At 39.3% G+C, this 18,992-nt stretch overlaps 1 protein-coding gene across 1 annotated transcript in view; it reads right to left on the reverse strand.

Annotated features, from left to right (window-relative positions):
* Window positions 1–18,992, reverse strand: part of LOC138059020 (ankyrin-repeat and fibronectin type III domain-containing 1-like) — a 213,514-nt gene that overhangs the window by 66,126 nt on the left and 128,396 nt on the right. The window contains 4 exon segments of the mRNA XM_068904513.1: window positions 2,291–2,311; window positions 2,314–2,382; window positions 2,478–2,573; window positions 10,668–10,778. Coding sequence (XP_068760614.1) covers window positions 2,291–2,311; window positions 2,314–2,382; window positions 2,478–2,573; window positions 10,668–10,778 — 297 coding nt within the window.

Here is an 18,992-nt window from a genome sequence, read left to right on the forward strand (position 1 = left end):
TCACCAATAGCGTAGCTCCTACTCTACTATAAAACTACACGTAACCCATAATTCCTTGATTCGCTCTGACAAAGGGCCAACGCTCGAAACGTCAGCTTTTAGAATCTCTGTACGGTGGCCAATTTACATTATCAACTCCATTGATAAAACCAAATTTTTGTATTCAAATATAGCTTAGCACGTTCAGGAGAAGCAATCTAGCTACCTCAAGGCAGCATTACCCTTCTTGCCCAAAACGGATGATAATAATTAAATATATATGTTATGATAGGAATTGCTTGTTGCTGGACGGAAAATCTTTAAGAGAGCAGAGAAATGTTTGAGTTTCGGCTAACCAATAATTAAATATTTGTAACCGCTTTTGGCGCATGTTTCAGTTAAACTGTGCATTTCACCCAAATAGCTAAATCGCTACACAGATGTAGAGCTTTTTTCTTCTCATTTAGGACACTAATCAACCAGATTAAAACAGCATTTATTTGCTCTAATTAATATTGTCAGAAACACTTTTCTCTTTTATGAAATAGATTTTAAACAATGTATGAAGATTTAATTTAATAATTTTTAAATGGGGAGGCATTCGAGAGCAAGGGGCTGAAGGTGAACCTCGGGAAGACAAAAGTGGTAGTGAGTGGGGCAGAAGGTGAAGTGTCTGTGAGTAAGGTAGATCCATGTGATATTTGTGGGAAGTGAGTAATGTCAAACTCAGTGTTGTGTGTGAAATGTGGTAAATGGATCCATGGAAGATGCGCAAAAGTACAGAGGGTGACCTCGAGGTTGGGGAGAGATTTTTGTGTGTGGAAGATGCAAGAAGCAAGCTGATGGACCAGTGAAACCGGTGGAGGAGTTGTGTGAGGTGGAAACGGTGAGAGGTTTCTGTTATTTGGGGATAAGGTGAATGCATGTGGTGGCTGCGAGGCAGCTGTGACAGCAAGAACAAGAATTGGCTGGGTGAAGTTCAGGGAATGTGGAGAGTTGCTGAACTAAAAAAGGTTCTCACTTAAGGTAAAAGGAATGGTTTATCGGAGTTGCGTAAGAGTGGCGATGTTATTTTGGAGTGAGACATGGTGTCTGAGGGAAAATGAGATAGCCATTTTGAGAACGGCTGAGCAATGTGTGGTGCAAAACTGATGGCGAAAAGAGGACAGAGGACCTGATGGAGATGTTGGGATTGAAGGAAACAGTGGTTCAGATGGCAAAGGCAAATGGAGTGAGATGGTACAGGCATGGGTTGAGGAGGAATGATGGGCATGTTCTGAGAAAAGCGTTGGAGTTCCAAGTGAAGGGCAAGAGGAAGCGAGGACAACCTAAGACGTGGAAGACGCAAGTGGAGAAGGAGAGCAAGAGCGTTGGTTTGGAAAAAAACAGACGCCATGAATCGCGCTAGATGTTGAGGGGGGGGGGGGGGGGGGGGGGGGGTGATTATCCTGAGTTAGAGTTTGTGCCTTGGTTTTAAAATAATTTGTCACCATAGTCAGTATTTATGTGACACTACTAGTGGAAGTCTGAAAATATCTTAGCTTGACCCTTCAGGTGCCACAGGGATCCCCATGCAAGGACCAGTAAAATAATTATAGTCAGTCCTTAGACACGAGTAAACTCTAGAAGTTGCATTGTTGAGGCTGGGGTGGACTTTGATCCTAGCTGCAATCATAGCTGTGAATAGAAAGAAGTTTGTTGTGCATCTGAAGGTGCTAAGTTACAGCATTAATGGGTAGCTTTTTGTAAATCCAGTCAGATATAGATAGATTAGATAGATTAGATAGATAGATAGATAGATAGATAGATAGATAGATATAGATAGATAGATAGATAGATAGACACATTACACATATATAAATGAAGTCATGGAGGTTGTTTCACTGACCTGGGAGTGCTCTATGCAAAACTATGAAGAGCAAAACAATTAATTATAAGGTTAAAGATTGAGAGGAAACCTATATGCTTGAAGGAAATAATAATAATAATAATAATAATAATAATACTAATAATAATAATAATAATAATAATAATATATAAAGTTGCATTTATATGCCCAATTTATGTCCAGCTAAGTGCAATCTCTATGCAGCCCAGCCCTTGTGTTGGGGTCCTTCAACTAGCCTCTCCCTCTTTGCTTTCCATTCATAAGATTTCTTTGTCATACTTTAGACATTGATTTCCTCCGAGACGTCGGAGAAAGGTTGCACTCTTAACCAAACTAAAGACAACCCCCAGTCAGGTACATGATGAACACCACATGTTGTTAAATATGCAGTTTCTATTATCTCAATCAATACATACTACATACTTGATGGCATTGCACAAGGCGAGCAGATTCCAACCATGATCCAAAGCCTTTGAGATTCCCACAACAAACGCGCACAAAGTCTAATACTGACTGAAAAGCAAGGAAAGACAATGAAATCTTTTCTTCTCATTATCATGTTGCTGGCAGAAAGCTTAGAACAGGATCATGATAAAATACGTGGTTTACCTTTGCAAGTTACATATAGTGTACTCTAAGGACTTGAGGTCACGCAGTATGTGTTCCCCATCCAATAAGACCAAGTTTGGTGACTTGCTTCACTGAACTAAAATAAGAGAACAGTAACAACAACAGTAATATAAATGATAATTTTTACACGCCACCAACATTAACGTCAGCAAATTAATTACAATGATTTCTTGGTATTAAATAGAAGTGGGTGTACAAAATTCTTCAAAATTTTGTAACTAAAACCATCCAAAAATAATTGGTGTAGGACGTTATTTGCAGTAGGATGAGCAATGCAATTGTCTGAAATCTGTTCAAATGAAGACCTTGTGCAATCAGAAGATTGATTAAATTGTGTTGCCATGGAAGCTATGACCCCGAAAAAGTCTACATAATAGTAACTTTAAAATATTTATTTGAAGCATAATTTCAATAAAAATCTGCAGTGTAGAAACCAAATTGGAAAAAAAAAGGCCTTTCAAGGGATCTTAACAAAATACTGGGGAGAATATCAGGTGTTGACAGTAAGGGACCAAGCCGACCTGATATTATCCAAGTGTGGAACCAGCGTTGCAACCTGTAATTTCGAAATTGTGTTGGCCGGAGGGTGACAGAACTGTTACCTGTCAAGCAGAGACTGCAGCTTTTCCACTGCGTTCAAATTTTCACAGAAGTCTGCCAACTGAAACTTTCTTCGATGAAAATTGCTTGACAAAGAAAGGAATTAAGCTGCAGGTGCGTGTTTGTCCTACGTAGGGCGTGTGTAACAGTAGCAGTAGCGATGGCATCACTTGAGTTGCTTTCCCTATATGAGAGAAATACATCTCACAAAATCAACAAATTCAACATCAACTTCAAAATCACTTTGAAAAGTGGACGGCATTGACGGAAAACAAGTCTAACTGAAGCACTGTGGAAACTTTGTTAAAAAAAACGTGTCCCTAAAAACACGTGGTTGGTGGCACATGCAAATATCAAACACGATTGTGATGGCAATAATTTCGTCATTTTCCTTGTCGCTTTCGATGATGATTCTTCTTTGTCACTTTGTAGCCAGATTCGTTCACATCATTTAAGCAGCCCTGCATGATTTGGAATGTGCAAACTGAGAGGAGAAAGAAATATTTTCACCAGCACAGACAGCTTTGAGGGAGTTCAAGCTGGATGAACAGTTTGCAGGGGCCAGAATTTTTGGAGTGAAAGAAGGACTGAGAAAACCTCGCTGAGAGTTGTGATTGGATGTGGAATAGATCTGCCTGCAATAAACTGCAACTGGAACATAATATTTCAAGTTGATTGTTACTCAGTGGGGTATGCTGGTACCACCGACGTTGTCCGATTTTTCTTTTGTGCGGTCACTGCCAAAAAAACAACACAAGTCTTCGGGTTTCTGCATGTCCTCGGCTGTCCTGTGGTTTGGGATCATTTGGAGTATTTTATTGGACATTTCTCATCGCAATATTTCCGTACTTGTCTCATACTCCTCGCCATTTCTTTTTGTAAATCATGGAAGAATGTCAAGTTTAGACGATGTTCATTTCCTATAGCTCTTTTTGTTTCGGTTAACAGGTTAAGCTGGCTTTCTTTAGTGCTTTGATTGACCTTTGTACAGATAAAATCGTTCCCTGTTCTCTGTTGGGCTATTATTGTTGACTTCACGTTCAGTTTCATTTCAAGGCTGTTGCTACTATTTCTACAAGTATGTAATTCTCTCTCGAAGGGGAGTATTTCAACATTTCAGCTGCTTCACCACTATTCACGTCACAAGAAATGTTGTATTTCAAGATCAAAACAGGGTATTTCTGTGTCAGCTATCCACTCAGGCGTTTTGCTGGCACAAAACGCTGAAGTGCTTTCATGTCGGAGCTCAGGATATGTGTGCTATATAAATAAAGTTATTATTATTTTTGTTATTATTATGATGGCGTTGACCACATTTCTAACACACAGAGTGACTCTTGTAGTCGGAGGCCCTATGCCTCCCGGCTACGCACTTGAAACAGAGACGTTTTGAACTTAACAATCTTTTCCTGTCCTCCAGCTTGTACATATTTACGACAATCCACCGCCCTGTGGTCTTCCGCGCCACAGTAAAACACACCCCCATGCTCGCTCGTGCACATGAAAGGACTCTACGCGAGGATCCGAACTTTCAAATTCTAATACCGGATTTACTTGTCTCCACTGCTTCAAAGCCTCAATCGTTTGGGGAAATCCCACTCTTGCCAGGCAACTACTAGGTCTGCTTTATTTCCTTTAAGCTTGTCCAAAACTGCGCTGACATTTACTGTCACGTCAAGCAATTTCCCGAGTGTTTGAAGACTCTGCATGTTACGTAACAATTTCTTGTGGAACTCATCTATTCTCTTCGGATGGCAACTTGTTATCACTGGGAGACCCATGATATTGCTAATATAGGCCGTTAAATATTTTGGATTCTTTACCGTATTCCGTCATTAGGATGTTTTTTGCGCGCTCGTAACCTTCCGTATTGAACGCCGACCATCAATGCTCACGCGGACCTTTGGCTCAATCCAGTTCTTTCAGGTATGCAAACTTTGAAATGGGAGCAAGATCCGCTGAATCGACTCCTGCAACAAATTTGTTCCAAAATGGTAGCCGCACTTCATATGTGCCGTTGAATTGTGTTATTGTCTGCTTCTTGCTTGGAAGACATACTCTTGTGTTTGTTCAATTATGCGGCCTTTTTATCGTATTCCAGCTTCATCTCCAATTGGGTGCGTTCAAACTCCAAGTATGTTTTTCGTTTCTCGTGTAAAGCGGCTTCTTCCTGTGCTAAACTGGCCTCTCTTTGATTTCGATCAGTTACTTTTCAGCATAGACAACGCCTTCATCGACACTCACAAGTTTCGCTTCAACTTCACCGCTCCACGCTGTGACTTCATCTAAGGTTTCTCCTGTTGTAATTTTTGCTTGCTCGATTTTCAAAACTGCTAGGCCATCCACCTCTTATGATACCCTTTTAAGTGCATCAAGGAGCCTTTCCAACGTTACTGCATTCCCTCCTGCCAGAATCCCTTTAGTTTTGGAGTTAGTTAGATCCAGCAGTTGTAATTTTGCTTCCAGCTCCTTGCTTAGCGCTTCCATTGTTGTCTCAGTTAAAAATTGTGATGTCCTTGCACATCTGTTATGTTGTCCTTCGGTTTTTTACCTCAGTCCCGACGGATGTGCCACTGTTTCCGAAATAGTTCACTACTCACACTTGAATGCTCTAATTTTGCTTTAATTCTCTTGAAATCACACTTTGTGTTCTCACACTTGTCACTAGTACGATCACCTCACCAAAAAAAAACTAAAAGCAGAATATGCGGATATATTGTTCATTTAAAGGGTGATTATATACTTTCTTTTTTTTTATTGACTGCATTACATTACTAACACTACATGCTACTTACTTTATTAACAATACTAATACTACCTACGACTCCGTAATTATACTATTCACAATTTTAACATTATTTACAACAAAGTGTTGACCTTATCGCAATCTAATCACTACTTAAAACATGGTATTAACACTGTTTACAATGCAATACTTGCACGGTTTACAATACTAATACTAATATAATTATGGGACGCATAAAATACAATAAAGTTACTTATACAGGCAAGACATGCAATGTAATAACTAACTACAGGAATGACTTACTGACTAACTAAAGGTATCCAGAAATTTACTCAGGTGAGAAATTTGGCCCACTTTTTGACAAAAGCAGAGGAATTATTCGTCGTGATAGCGATATATTTTTCTGTGTCGATTTTATCATGTACAAGGGTGATGAAATCCGCAAACTGCGATCTTTTATCATCTAAGGCATTAGTATAATTAATACAGTTAAGATTAAGTGATTGAGGGTTAAACAAGATGACCAGTCGTCAAGCACTCCATATATTATTTCATCTTTAGAAAGACCAGATTTCGTTTTTTGAGAAATCGAATTAAACCAGGTAGTAAACTCAGACCAGAAAGATTTCGCAACTTAACACGGAAAGAGTAGATGAGAAATCGTTTGTTCAACATTAATACAATATGGGCAGTAAGGGTGTGGTTTTTTCTTCACTTGTGTAAAATGTTATTTGTATATAGTATATATGTATTATTTTGTACTGAAAAATGGATAGTTTCACTTCTTTCGTTACACGAAATGGCAAAGAGTAAACTCTTTGTCGCTTTTGTTCATCAAAAGCGCACTCTATTAATCTTTTTTCTGCAGTAGGTGGACACTGCTGTCGGCTAAGCAGAGTATTGCACACTGTCTTGCACGTGAGCGTATCGATTGCTAGTTGAGTGCTTGTCAGGGCATGTTGATGCGTGTCTCCTTTTAGGCTTTTATTCTGCTGCTCGTCTCTTTTTATGCTTTTTTTCCACTGATCAGGTATAGCCGACAGCAAGCTACGGTAGCACAGAAAATTACATTTAATTTTAAATTTTTGCACAAACGCTTTAAGAGACAAAAAATTATTTCCTAAATCATTAACAAGGCAGGCAAGTTTACATATGCCGACTTGATTCCAGATTTGATAATAAACAGATGATTGGTATATTCGTATAAAACGATTATTCCAAATTATTTGATTTGGCGTTGTATAGTTTAATTCTTTCCAGTGTATTAATACAGCTCGATAGAATTTTGGTAAGTGTTCGTTGATACATAAATATTTGAGGTCGTAGTTGCATTGAAAGAGAAGTTTTCCTCCTACGTTCGACAGCAAGGATAGTGGAATAAGTTTCCATGGTCCACTGTCGTCAGAGCACAACCGCTTTACCCATGTAATTTTCAGAGCTTTATCAAATAATGAAAAATCAATCATACCAAGTCCTCCTTCATTCTTACCTTTCGTGATAGTTGTTTTTTAAGTTTCGGATTTTTACCTTTCCAAATTTAATTATATAGTTATATTATTTTGTTGACTTCAGCAGTAAAACCAGGTGGAGTGTTCAATACGCCGCAAATAAACGTTAATTTTGATAATGCGAGGGTTTAAACGATATTGATTCTACCATAAATTGATATGTCTCTAGAGGACCAGATGTTTAAGAATTTTTGGAGGGCTTAACTTATCAAATACTGAGTTCTTTTTTGTCGCACGTTCTTCATTGTATGAGAAGTATACACTCCTAGGGCGTAAATAGGTTCGTCGCTACATTTTAAGCTTTAAGCACTGAGTCTTTTCTGTGGCGCAAAGAACCAAGCCATAACAATTCTGATTTGGATTGGTTTATTTTAAGCCCAGAGCAGTTTTCAAATTGGTTTAACAGATGAAAGAGATTATTGGGAAATTTTGACTGTATGCACTTCATTAATCGGCATTCCTTTGATCTCATTAGAGCGTTTTATAGCATTGCTTAAAATTTCCGTGCCAATTACGAACAGGATACCAGAAAGAGGGCAACCTTGTCTGACTCCTCTACCTAGGTTAACGTGCTTTGTTGCGAAACCCTTATTCAAGACGCAACTAGAGATTCCGTTATATAGGACCGTGACCCACTTTTGTAATTGTGGACCAAAGTTGAACACTTCTAGGGATTTTTGCAAGTATTTCCATTCAATGGAATCAAACGCTTTCTCAAAGTCTAGGAAGACGGCCAGGCCTGGGATGTTTTTCGCTTAAGTAAAAGACATAATATCGGATATCATTCTGATACTTTCCCCAATAAATCTTCCTCTAACATATCCAGTTTGGCTTGAGAGGGAGCATGGAGAACAAAGAATTGTGGTGGAAAGGACCTGACTGGTTACCCGACCGAGAGCGATGGCCAGCGGACATTGAAACAGGAACTATCACTGAAAGCCAAGCCGAGGCAAAAGTGATTTGAGAAGTCTTTTCAGTAGCAGAACTTCATTGGCTGAAGCGAGTCCAGAAGAACATCATCTGCGGCTAAATTTTCAAGAGAATGACAAAGGCCTTCTGGAGTGCAGAGGGCGGATCCAAGGAGTGTACCCCATTTACGTGTCAGATTCTCATCCGTATACAGAAAAACTAGTTGCAGAAGCACATATGAACACACTCCATGGGGGAGTGAGCCTCACAATGGCAAAAGTTCATGAGCAGTATTGGATCCCTAGGCTGCGACGCCTAGCAAGGAGAGTACTCAAAGCTTGTAATGGTTGTAGGCACTTTCAGGTCACAGCATTTACCAGTCCACCACCAGGACAGCTGCCGAAGGATCACGCAGATGGCCAAACGCCTTTTTAAGTCATAGGAGTAGATTTTGCTGGACCGCTGAAATACCGGAGAAACAAATGTCAAGAAGGTAAAGCTTACCTAGCTCTATATGCCTGTAGCCTAACGAGAGGAATTTACCTTGACCTATTATCCAGCTTGGGTACATCTGAATTCCTGAGAAGCCTGAAGAGGTTTATCATGCGTCAAGGTCGGCCAGGGAAGATCTACTCCAACAACGGTCATACCTTTGTTGCAGCAGCTAAATGGTGCAAGACAGTGATGGCAAATGAGCATCTAAAGAACTTCCTGTCCCGTCAAGGAATCAAATGGCAATTCAACCTAAGCAGAGCCCCTTGGTGGGATGGGCAATTCGAATGAATGGTGGGTCTCGTAAAAAAAAGCCTGTACAAAACAATTGGAAATGGTTTCCTGACATGGTACGAGCTAGAGGAAGTTATTCTGGATGTTGAGGTTGCAGTGAACCATCGGCCGTTGAGTTACGTGGAGGATGAGGTGCAGCTGCCAACCTCAATGCCACATTCCCTCTTATTTGGTCAGCCAAATTTGCTACCCAAGATAGAGCAAAGAGGCCGTATGGGAACAATGGACAGGGGAGTACATCAAGGCACTCGGAGAATGACATACGCTAAAGAATTCATGAAACCAACACCACCCCAAGGTCGGCGAAGTTGTGTTCATCAAAGCGGAAGACAAGAACCATGGAAATGGACGATTGGCATCGTCACAGATCTTATCAAAGGGCGTGACGGAGTTGTACGAGCAGCAAAGTTATGTGCAGGAACGTCGCATCTAGAGCGTGTGGTGCAGCTTTTATTTCCTCTAGAGCTGTCATGAGACCGAAGAAGGGAAGGCAGAAATAAATCATCCGCCCTGTGACTCAAAGCACCAGTATTTAGGCCGTTGCGGGATGCTGCCGTGGCAGCAAATCTGCAGATTCGTGAAATAGCCCAAGATGAGTCAGATGTCTAGAGTTGTAAGAACTTGTGACAGACAGTGGGCGAAGTTCCGCCCGAGCGAAACATAAAAGTTGATCTCTAGGTTTTTGTTAAGAATTGGTTTAAGTACGAACCCCGCCAAATTCTCGTGTTTACGTCCCTGGAGCTAAACAGGGGGAGGGTCTCGGAAATTGTGCAGTTATTGTATACGTGAGTCACTGTGTTTCATTGATTGAGTTGTTGACATAGGATAGCAATTACTTTACTTGTCAAGATCGGTACTCTTTCAAGTTTCTTTATCAAGTTATATAATCACACACATTCCGCTTTTAATTTTTTCTTTTTGGTGAGGTGATCATACTAGCGACAATTGTGAGAAAAAAAAGTGTGATTTCAAGTGCATTAAAGCAAAATTAGAGCATTCAAGTGTGAGTAGTGAACTATTTCCGAAAACTCCAAACCGGGATCGCACAGGGAGATAAATTCCAAAAATCGTTTGGTTTCTATAACCTTCCCATGTGCTTGCCTCTTTGGATGGCTACGGCCGTTGGAGCTTGATCACGATATATTACATTCTGTACTCTCTTTGACCACTTGTTTGAAACACTTTTTAATAATCGTGCTCCAGTCTGGATGGTGTTATATTACATTTATGTGACCTTTAGGCTGTGGTATTCGATTTCTTTGTGATGAGAGTGCAATTTGTGGGATGAGATTGCTGCAAGTCATCAGCCTTGCTTCGCTTTATGCAAAAATTAGTACGCCACATGCCTGTCTAAAACGGACAGTTTGCGTTGCGATTGCACAGAAAGAGAAGCACTGTACGTAGAAGGTTTAAGTGAAGTAGTTTATTTCTACATTAACAGCTTACTTTAGCATTTATAAGCTCAAAGTTAATTTTCCCATACAAAGTCTATAAATCATTTGTTGCATAAGATGAACGAACAGTCTTAACGGTCACATACTGAGCTTGGGCTGCCTGTGGGAACAAAAGGAATTTGTTACACAGAGAAACGTGTTACTTGAACTGGTGACCTCAAACTCACTTCTGTACTTTGATACAATGACTTTTTCATCAAGTGGTTCAATGAAGCGGACGAGCAGAGAATCTTCTGATGCAACTGATATAGTAACTCTGCTTGGTTTATCTGGTAGAGCTGCAAAAAAGAAATAATAATAAAAACACCAACCTAAACCAGAAACAAGAACCTGTTGTGCGTGTGGATCGACGTTAAAAGGCTGTCGATTTGATTAATAAAAAACGGTTAACACTTTGCTTACAGATGCATAAAAACACAATGTAAAGCTGGTCAATAACTCTAGAAGTCAAACTGGACAACGTCAAACAGAGTATTGGTCCAATACAACTAAAACAATTAGGGATACTAGTGAAGGTGATTCATTCTGCATATTATTTACCCTTTGCCTTAACCCGATTGCATGGTGGTAAAGCAGTACTGAAAGATATACCTACTAAAATGACAAACAGGAGAAGCTTACGCACCTACTATACATAGAGGATTTAAAAACATATCACAAGTGTGCGCAAAAATCCTCACTAATAACCAAGACAACAAAGAACATGTTTGAAAACATCAGACTTATTTGCAGGGTTGAATAAGTGTGCAACTGTTGACACCCTGCAAGGAAAATCAAACCAAGCACCGAGAATGTAAGTCGAAGTCTAGGAAGTCTAACCAGTATAGCCTTAGGACTAAAGTGTGCATCTACTACAGTAATGTTAAATCTGTGTTACTGTACGGCTCTGAATGCTGGAGAATTGTCAAGAGGGACATAAATAAAGTCAATGTTTTTCACAACAGCTGTCTGCAAAGGATCTGCAACATCTTCTGGCCCAACAAAATTTCCAACAACGACCTGTACCAGAAGACTGGGTGCACAAGTATGGATCTTAAAATCAAGAAACGCTGGCTTAGATGGCTGGGACATGTCTTACGAATGTCGCCAGAGAGAATACCCAAGGTTGCCCTTAGGTGGACACCTGCAGGCAAAAGAAAAAGGGGAAGACCCAAAACCACCTGGAGCAAGATAGTGGAAACTGAACTTAGTGAGATGGGTTTGTCATGGGGAGAGGCACAGGCAATTGCGAAAGACAAGACCCGGTGGAAAAGAGACATTGTTGCGGCCCCATGCCCCATTGCAGGCAATAAGGACTACTATATACCGAGAATGTACAGTTATCCGATATCAAAGAACTAAGAGTATTAAACACAAATGACCACTACAAATTCCTCAGGAAATACAAAAATGTGACACAGCTGGACGAAATAAATATCTGTGATCTGGACAAGCAACATCTCAATTCCAAGAAAGGTAAACGTAACTAAAACCTTCGCATTACCCGCCCTCCAATCACATGTGGACGAGCGATTGGCCAATAAACCAGCTTGAGGAGATCGACAGGCGAACTAAAAAAATCATCAGAACAGAAGGTGGAATGCAACAACATGAGTCAACAAAGCTACTCTACCTACCAGAAGAGATCGGTGGCAGCGGCCTGAAAAGCGTTGATATGTACAAGATGACAACTATCAAACTGGCAAAGTACCTTAACAACTCTACAGACAATAGACTCAAGCTCGCACAAACACTTGAAATAAACAATATCATGAAAGGTAGGAAATCAATCAATCCAACTTTGAGTGTAATTTCAATGAAGTAGGCACTATAATTATTGCAAGTAGCAAAACAGAAATCATCGACAAAGCAAGCCAGCAAGCAATCAAAGTCATCCTCAAAGCTGCTGTAGACAAAAAACTCACTAAGGAACTTGAAAACCAAAACTGGCTTGGACAACTAACTATGAAGCAGCTCAGAGATCCCGACAAGTCACCAAATGCAAACACGATCCATAGCACATGAAAAAACATACCGGACATTGTTTACAGCATAAACAAAAATATTAGACAGCAACTTCTGCCTACCAAGACTTACCAACAAAGCAAGGCTCAACCACAGATATGAGATACCAAGTGTCGTATGTGTAAAGAAAACGTCGAATCCACAACACATGTTCTAAGCATGTGCTCTAAAATTGCACAAACACTTTACATGGCAAGACACAATCACATGCTCAGACCCATTTACCACTATACACCACACAAGTATGGATACCAGGAAAGCGATCACAGCAAACCATGGTACCAACAAAACAACCTCAATCAGTACTAGGGAATACCACAAGCAATGAAATGCACCATTTCTCATCTAACCAGTATAGATATGTCTGTGTGGGAAAAGGTCAAAAATAAATGGTATTTGCTTGAGGGATCAGTATATGAATTAAAAGCAGGAATAAAGGACACAAATAAGGAATGCAAAGTAGCACAGTTCAACATTGTCTTAGACTTCCTTGGGGGATACAACCTAACACTGGAGGAAAATCACAGCACACTGACAGAAGACAAGAGAGGAACACTGTATCTACTTAAGAAAGACCAAAAATGGATTCTATCTCAGAACAATGAAATTGTTAAGTTCTTCTACAAACGAACAAATACAAAACTTTAAAAGAAAAAAAAAAACAAAAAGAAAAGAAAACAAAACGGATGATGGCCACAAAGCCTAGGAATTGCATCCCGCTTTGTTGGTATAAATGAGATATTGAGAAAGAAACGAAGATGCTATAATAATAATAATAATAATAATAATAATAATAATAATAATAATAATAATAATAATAATAATAATAATAATAATAAATGATTTATTAATTTATACCACACGGTTTCTATATAAATGTTCAACTGCACCTTATGTATCAAGACTTAAGACTAACATTTAAAATTTACAATCCTAAAGTCCTTAGATAAATTGCTAGGATAAAATATGAAATAAGATTAACTAGACGCTCCATAAAGCATACACTATGTTACCTGTGGTACATGTTACACAAAAACAGAAGGCACTGAGTTGGGTGGTATTGAACTGCACGGTTCCAGTTAAATTTTTCAAGTGGGGAGTCATTAAGACCACTTGAGGGTCACCCACATGTCGTGCCAGCAGAGGCCCTTTGGCTCACACATTTACATGCCTAATTATTTTGCAATGTTCTGTCCCATTTTGAGGTCTTTTACTTTTTAAGCTTTGGTGATGAATTCAGTTTAAAGATTACAAAACACGCTCTTGAGCAAAAACTCACTCATTTCTTCTTTAAATAAATAGTCTGCAAAGAATTAACTACAAATTGCCGTTTTCCAGAATGTCATGCATGTCTTGCAGTTGCACTAAGCAAATGTTTATTGCACACACTAAGAAAGGACTGAAGGTGTTGTATCAGCTTCATAATTCCTTTTATTGTTAGTCTAATCTGATTCCAGGTCAAAACATTGTTTAACTCTACATTTGCACCAAAAAGTACTGTAAAAGCCAGGAGTTAACAGAAAAAGACAAGCCAAAAGACAGATGAAGGAAAAAAATAACGTGCTAAACATCTTCAGTTCCCATGAACTGCTCCTGTCTGATCTTGTAGCTCAGTCGGTATAGCAGCAGTGATCTAACCCGAAGGTCGTGGGTTCAATTCCCACCCTGGTCAGAATTTTTCTCTGTCCATGTTGTGGGCCCATTTCCATTAGCAGACCCAACGTTCAGATGGTTCATATGGGGTACAAACCTAGCATTTCACATGACACTCTAATGAGTTAAGTCTGTTGAAATATTATTTATAGTACTACATGGACAACATTTGTAAAAACGTAACCCTTCCTTGTACTTGTACATGTCGATCATTGCCATGACTTTAACATCATCAGTTCCCACGGCCTGCTCCCGTCTGACCTTGTAGCTCAGTCGGTAGAGCAGCGGTGATCTAACCTGAAGGTCATGCGTTCAATTCCCACCCTGGTCAGAGATATTCTCTGTCCTTGTGTTGGCCCATTTCCATTAGTAGGGCCAATGCGCACATGGTTCATATGGGGTACAAACCTAGCACTTCACATTACACTTGAATCAGTTGAGTCTGTTGAAATTTATAGCGCGAAACGGCCAACGTATGTAAAAATGTAACCCTTCCTTGTACTTGTACATGTTCATTGCCATGACTTTAACATCTGCTCTGCCCCCAGCCTGCTCGAGTCTGACCTTGTAGCTCAGTCGGTAGAGCAGCGTTGATCTAACCCCCAGGTCGTGGGTTCAATTCCCACCCTGGTCAGAGTTTTTCTCTCTCCTTGTGTGGGGCCATTTCCATAAGTAGTTATAACACTCACATGGTTCATATCGGGTACAAACCTACCACTTTACATTAGACTCTAATCAGTAAAGTCTGTTGAAATTTATTATGCATAATAAGGCAAGTTCGGGCGATCAAGTTCGGCATGTGACCTGTAATAAATATTTTTTCACAAAATGTTATTGAATCGTCAAGTATCACCACAGAAGACAAGAACATCCTCCTAAAAGCTTATTTTCCGCAAAAAGTAGGCTGTGGAGGTAATTTTGAGAGTGGAATTCAAGTTTACGGCAGACGGGAATGGCAAACTCATGAGAACGCACTGTATACCTCATTTTGAAATGAAAACGCTTTACGGCTGCCATAAAAACTATCCAGTTAAGCTTGCATATTACACAACATGATGAATTCATAAAGGCCACCTTTTCCAGCGAAATATGTTTTGAAACAAACAACACATTTGCTATGAGAGGCAAAAACCCCTTCTTATTTCATTACGTGCGTGAGGCTAAGAAACTCAAAAAACCAAAAACACACTTGTGAAGTTGCCATTCATTTTAACAAAGAACCTCATACTCTAACCAATTTTGAATTTGTAATCATCGGAAAGTTATGTAACCTTAGCGTCAACAACAATAGTCTTGATGATCGTTTACTCACAAGAGAGGCCTTTTGGTGTGCTCAGTTATGCACCCTCATACCACATGGACTCAACAAAAGGTGTGACTTTCATTCCAGGAATAGGATTCATTACAATTAACACCATTTTGCTGCAGTACTTTATTGTATTTTATTTGTGTTTTAGTGGGTGTTTTTACTGTTTTCACTATTTATAAATAACCATTACGTAATTCTTAAGGGATTTTATGTAAAATATTTTAATTTCTTTTGTTTTCTCTTTGTTAGCTATTGTGTTGTAACTTACTTAAGACTTTTTCACTTTGGTTTAAACTTTATTCTGGGTATTGATTTGTAGTGCTGAAGAAGCCCGAATGGGCGAAACATCCCTGTATTAAAGACCACAAACAAGAAAAGTTCGCATGTCCTTCTGTTTATTCAAACCTATGTTTATTTAAAGAAGAAGTGTTGTGTATCCACTGGATCCTTTTCTCCAAGACATCATCGTTGGCAAACCAACATCGTTCACACACCTATATAGAAGAAGACCGACAAGTCGGTCGAAATATAGGTGTTCTCTATAAACGTGTCTTGTCTTCATTTGTGTTTTGTATATTGCTTCATGAAGAAAATATCTACACGTATTGGATGCTTGTGAAAGATTTTATATATATATATACACGTGTATCTGAGGATTGAACTAATCAATAAGACATAACTTCTTCTGTGACTCTGAGTTTCACGCTTATGCGATCATCAGACAGACGTTAAATAAAGTCTGTCTGATGTCTCATTGATTAGTTCAATCCTCAGATATACGTATACTACACTTTGCGAAACGCTTCGAGCACTCTACCGCAAGGATAGACTATATATATAGAAAACGAGGACGAACAACTTCGAGCGAAGGAAAATATATACAGTAAAAATTTTAAAAATGATAAAAAATTTAATAAAAAACGTTTCGGTCTGTGACCTTCATCAGTTGCAGTGCGAGTGAATAAGAAATTACAATTTCCTTAAATAAGTTTACAGTATAAAAGATAACAAAACATTACAAAGATGATTATATATCAGGGCGTGATAACACATATTCCCCAAAAATTAACAAGTGATGAATAAGCGGTAATTACTACGCGTGAAACCGATGACAATATGAAACAAACCCACGGGGAAAACCAAATGGAAAGATAAAATAAAAGAATACGAACATACAAATAATTTCCACTTGGCACTCAGACTAAAGGGTATCAACATTGAAAAAGGGGAGGGGGGAGGGAGGGGCGTTCAGCCTTTTCTTATGAACTAGAAGAGGGGTTTTAGGAAGAAGAGGTGGATTTTCCATTCAGTGTCTCAACCTTTTTGCAATTGCTTGTCTACTTGTTTTACCTCCGTATTGCCGGGTTGTCTATTTGTTTTTTGGGGCGAGACCTTGCATATATGACAGCTGTATCGTAAGCTTTGAAGAGAACTTTGTTTAGTTCGGGTAGGTTTGCGTAGTGAGGAATGGTGTTTGAAAATGTGTTTTTTTGAGGTGTGCTGAAAGTGCTATAATTGGCAATCATTTAGGACGAAATTGGGTGTTCACCTCTTGCACGCTTCAGGTAGTCATTAACACATTTTCTGACCGGAACAAACACAGTTTTGGGTTGGTTTGATGTCAAATTTGATGTTGAAAGTGTCAATACGTTGTAAGAAGTCTTAGTTGAAATCAGAGCGCACACAATAAGCGTGCGTACATTGTACCGATCACGTTTTGTTTACGTAAATGGTACGCAGGGAAATGGGTGTTGTGCTTCTTCTGCTGTGTGATAACAGGACGAACTTCTTTGCGGAAATTTAGTCCTTCACTGCAATTTGCAATGGAATCCGTTTTTTATTTGAAAATATTTCCAGTGACAGTCTGTGGTTTTCAGTTAGCCGTGAGGTAGGATGGAATTTCATACGAACGCGTGTCTGTTCGGTCGATAGTAAGCTAATGTATTTCAGTGGGTTGAAATCCCTGAGAACTAAGTTTTAAAGGAGATTCGAAAATGTGCAAAATGTTTCGGGAGTTTTGTTGTAGAATAAGTTAACGGTTTTCTGTTACTCAGTGGCATGGCGTGAGGCACGGGTAATGCAATGGTTGCGTCATCTGTCAACGGTCTACGGTCTACGGTCTACAGTAGAATTAATGAAATCTTATCTACTTCTTAATGTTTTTCGAGTGTAGACCGTTGGAATTATGTAGACCGTTGCGAAAACTTCTTTTAACTGCCTGTTGCTTTTGTAATCATGAAAAGTCTATCTCAGGTTGTTTTTCTCGCCATTTGCATGTGTTTCATGTCAAAAAGGGAAAAGGTTGCCTCTTTTTTGGACGAAAATGTATTTGTGCGTGTTACGATGTTCGCGTTGACATGGTGACGTATTAATAAGTTAATAAAAGAATGACAAGCTTATCATTCCGTAACCTGTTGATTTCTTTGTTTTGAACCGTCCTTCACTTTTATTGAAGAGATTTATATACAAGGAATAACAGCTTTTCAGCACTTCGTTCGCTGACCATTATCGTGAATTTTAAGCCTTTGAGCGCTTGTTCATTGAAGAAATTATATTATCAATAACAGCGTCGCCGCTCATGGAGTAAAGTGTACATTACACTATTTCAGCAAACTGTTGATAAGTCTCGTAGGTATTCTGTATCGCTTGGCGCTGAAACTCTTGTTCTACTAAATTGAACACGTTCTCAATCGGATTTATAATATGGCAACTGCGAACCAGTGTTAAAAAATAATTTGCACCTGCACTATTCAACACCCTACGTGCTTTGAAATAGCTCAGTACTGGACATTTATCTTGGATAAATAATTTGGAATGACTCTTTGCACCTCACCTAAACATTTTGGGAAACTTTCGACGGATGAAATCAGCAAAATCATTGCGAAAACAAACTTTGTCCGCGCTTACTCGACGAAACAGCGTATGTAACGTTATAAATAGAAATGGGTAATTTGCACTACTTTTCAAGTTTATTTTTATCAATTAGAAGCCAACTAGAACGCCATAACGTCTATTCCAGTTCAAGCTCCATTTTTCTGCTTTCCATTGATACCTTTGCTGAACCTATTGACTGTTCCGTTTAGTCGCAATGATGAATTACACGCGACAACCATCGAGACAAGCAGTTGCAAAAAGAGTTGAGACACTCACTGTTGATAACGGTACATTGCGTGTCATTCAAGTCAGCGCATCTCCAACCCCCCTTCCCCCCCAAGCAAAGTTGTTTCCATTTCCACTTGGCACTCAGACTAAAGGGTATCAACATTGAAAAAGGGGGAGGGGTGAGGGAGGGGCGGTCAGCCTTTTCTTATGAACTAGAAGAGGGGTTTTAGGAAGAAAAGGTGGATTTTCCATTCAGTGTCTCAACCTTTTTGCAATTACTTGTAGCTCCTTTACATTCTCAGTGGACTCGACAGCCTTTTCTCTTCTCTTTTCATTTTACTTGTATTCTTGTATTCTGTTATTTTATCTGTCCATTTGGTTTTCCCCGTTGGTTTGTTTCGTATTGTCATCGGTTTCACGCGTA

The sequence above is a fragment of the Montipora capricornis genome, chromosome 8 (genome assembly GCF_036669925.1).
Source record: "Montipora capricornis isolate CH-2021 chromosome 8, ASM3666992v2, whole genome shotgun sequence".
Taxonomy (NCBI): Eukaryota; Metazoa; Cnidaria; class Anthozoa; order Scleractinia; family Acroporidae; genus Montipora; species Montipora capricornis.